Source organism: Morone saxatilis, unplaced genomic scaffold, assembly GCF_004916995.1.
Source record: "Morone saxatilis isolate NCDOM2014 unplaced genomic scaffold, NCSU_SB_2.0 Contig12, whole genome shotgun sequence".
Classification (NCBI taxonomy): Eukaryota; Metazoa; Chordata; class Actinopteri; family Moronidae; genus Morone; species Morone saxatilis.
Genome location: NW_023339674.1, coordinates 16,706,920 through 16,710,402, shown reverse-complemented (window position 1 = coordinate 16,710,402; position 3,483 = coordinate 16,706,920). Strand labels below are relative to the sequence as shown.

The window sequence follows — 3,483 nt, the reverse complement described above, 5'->3', positions numbered from 1 at the left end:
ACTGAGCAAACTCCATCTGCTGAGGAGGGCCATGATATGTGGCTGAAAGCTCTATAAGAAATCTATAGGGCCTTTTTCACACCTGTGGGCCAAATATGCAGCCACAACCACAGATCCAGCTCAAGGGTGTAGCCAGTGTGGTGAAATAGGAAATAGGAACAGAAAACAACTTGGTCACAACACCATTAGAGCTGCTCATTTTTGAGCTCTCATTTGACGGAAGGTGTCACATCCAGCAACAGATCAGTCCCATCAAACGAGAGGTAGGAAAATGTTTTGCTTTACAGTGCTATTATGCTCTTATAAAAGGAGTTCCTACTATTTTGTCATATATATGAAGCCTGGCCAGGCTTCATATATATGACAAAATAAAAAATATAATTTACTTGTATGATTTTTTCTGTATCATATTTGATAACTTATGATACTAATCCTGTATTCCTTTTCTAGGATCCAGTTTAACAGCAATGAATGACTCTTATGAGATCTCTAATGACACCATTTATGATGTGGACTATGAAGATGAAGTCTGTGATAAAGGCAATGTGGTCAAATTTGGATCCATTGCCGTTCCCGTTTTCTTCTCTTTTGTGATCATACTGAGCCTCACGGGAAACATCCTCGTCCTTGTAATCCTGGCTTTGTACGAAAACCTCAAGTCTCTCACCAACATTTTCATCCTAAACCTGGCCATCTCTGACCTCGTCTTCACCACCGGTCTTCCATTCTGGGCAATTTACCACATCTGGGGATGGTTGTTTTCAGAGATCCTCTGCAAAATTGTGACTTTCGTCTTCTTCACTGGGTTTTACAGCAGCATCCTCTTCCTGACCATCATGACCATCTACAGGTATCTGGCCGTGGTCCACCCTCTCTCTGATCTGAGCACACAGAAACGCAGCACCGGGGGTTTTGTGTCTATCTTATTGTGGATCATCAGCATTGGAGCAGCTATGCCCTCCCTTCTCTACAGCTCTCTCGTCTCAATCCACCACAAGGATAAACACTCCCTGGGCTGTGAATACCCAGCTACCCTGTGGAAAAACATTGGTATCTCCCAACAGAATATTTTCTTCTTGGTTGCTTTTGCAGTGATGGCTTTCTGCTACATTCAAATACTGTGTAGAATCTCAAAATCAAGATCCCACACAAAGAACAGAGCAGTTAAGTTAGTCTTCTCTATCGTGGCCGTGTTCTTCTTCGGCTGGGTGCCGTACAACGTGGTCATCTTTCTGAAGATCTTGGCTGACAATGTGGTTGCACCATTTCATACCTGTGAAGCAAGTATTCAGCTTGACTATGCATTCTATGTGTGCCGGCTCATTGCTTTCTCCCACTGCTGCTTGAACCCTGTTTTTTATGCATTTGTTGGTGTGAAGTTTAGGAGTCATTTGAAGTCAATGCTGCATCGAATGTTCAACCGCGCAAGTCCAGCGGAAGAACAGCAGACGAGAATGCAAGCCTTCTCACGTGGATCAATGTACTAGTCCCTGTTTAAGTGTATAATTTCCATCCATTTAAGACTGCACTACTGAGTTGGGGAAAAAAGACCAGTGTGCATTTGGTAAAATACATATGATCTCAGATGCGTGTGTCTGTGTTAAACCTTTGTCATAATATACAGCATGTATGGGATGAGACTAGAAATGTTACATACAGTAATTGAATGGCACTTTAAAATGAGGCCATGTAAAATGTTATCCACTGTACAGCACTTTGGTCAGTTTATACTGTGTTTAAATGTGCTTTATAAATTAAATTTACTTACTTACCTACTTACTAAAAATATTTGTAATTCAGTCACAGTGGAAGGTTAGCCATTATAACAAATATGTTCACAGAGCAAAATGATTTTATTATTTATTTAAAATTATACTTACTCTCACTTTTGTCAGGCTTAGTTTTCACTTACTGTAATTATGATTTATTCTGTTTATTTCATACAATGTGTCATTGCATACAACGGCTAAAAAGTGTTTCCAAGAAATTCTCAATTTACAGTTAACAGGTAGATTAGTGTAAATAGAATGTGATGTATAATAATGTCAAACATTTTAAATAAAAACTACAATGACTTTTTTAAACTGACCGACTGTTTTTTTTTATTATGAGCATATGAGTAAAAGTGCATCTCTACCATTAACAGCAAATTTGTATTTTCAATCTGCATTAATTTGTAAGTATCTAAGAGAAATAAAAGACACATTTTCACAAGATATCTCTATAGACAAGAGCAATGTGTAAAACCTGACTGATGAAACATTTTACATATGACATCAATTTAAACATGAAAAACAACAAATAAATAATTAAAAGTCATAAGAAATGACAAAAAGTCATGTAATATGTAATGCAATCTTTGTAGAACTAAGTCCTGCTCATCTGTTTTTTACGCCATGCAGCCTCTGCAGGTGGTATAGCACAAACCATTGCTGACTCACTTCAATCTGGAAAGTCCCTTAGAACAGAGGAACCCCAGTGATCAGAGCGATCATTATTATGCTTACATCTGATTAATTATTAACAATGTTAGCACTAAAAAAATTGTCAGAATGGCCAAAAATAATCATACGGATATAATGCTGTGAACAGTTAAACAAATTGCAATAACATTACATTTTGCCAAATGTTACACTTCATTTAATTATTATTACTAATGCATAATGTGAAAGCTGGATTTTAATGTTGTAGTTAGTTGAGGTGGAGCTTATTTTTTAACTATTTTGTATAATAATCATTTCAATAATAGATTATTATTTCCTTCATTAATCCACTGATTGTTTAGTTTGTAAAAATCCTGAAAACAGTGAGAAATGCTGTCACAATTACCCAGAGCTCAAACTGACACATTCACGCTGCTTGTTCTGTCCAACCAATAGCCCAAACCTCAACATTTTTACAATAAAAACATTTAAAAAGCAAGCACATTTGTGTAGCTGGAACCATTAAATGTTTTGCATGAAAAATGACTTAAACGATTATCAAAATAGTTCCTAGTCGACGAACAATTTCAGCTGTACTTGTATTCACTGTTGGGCAATCTATAACTTCTTATTTTATGAGTTCTTTGTATGTTTTATGTGCAAAATCCTAATTCGTAAAGCTATCAGATAGTTATAGTGGAGTAAAAAGTACAATATTTCCCTCTGAAATATAAAGTTGAAGAGAAAATTACAGGAAGTATAGTACCTCAAATTTGTAAATTTGTACTCAAAATTGACCTGTTTTGACATTTGACAGCAGTAAAAATACCCTGTCATTATTTTAACCTGAAATTTCATGACTTTTCCTAAAGTGACCCAAAATACACAAAAATGAAAATATTTTAAAATGTTGTTTGTACATTGATGCTGTTCTAGTGTGATGGATTTTAGACTCAAATCAAGGAAAGTGGTTGTTCTAGGGAATCTTGAAACGGTCTATGTCTGTGTGTATTTTTATGGGACAGTGGTGACAGAGTTGGGGGGGGGGGCTTGACACTGT

The 3,483-nt window shown here is 36.4% G+C and overlaps 1 protein-coding gene across 1 annotated transcript; it reads left to right on the top strand.

Moving 5' to 3' along the window:
• Positions 1 to 180: 180 nt before the first annotated feature.
• xcr1a.1 (chemokine (C motif) receptor 1a, duplicate 1) lies at positions 181 to 2,074 on the top strand. Its single transcript, XM_035652712.1, has 2 exons — positions 181 to 263; positions 451 to 2,074. Exon 2 carries the CDS (start codon positions 468 to 470, stop codon positions 1,485 to 1,487), a length of 1,020 nt encoding a protein of 339 aa, XP_035508605.1. The 5' UTR covers positions 181 to 263; positions 451 to 467; the 3' UTR covers positions 1,488 to 2,074.
• The last annotated feature ends 1,409 nt before the right edge of the window (positions 2,075 to 3,483 follow it).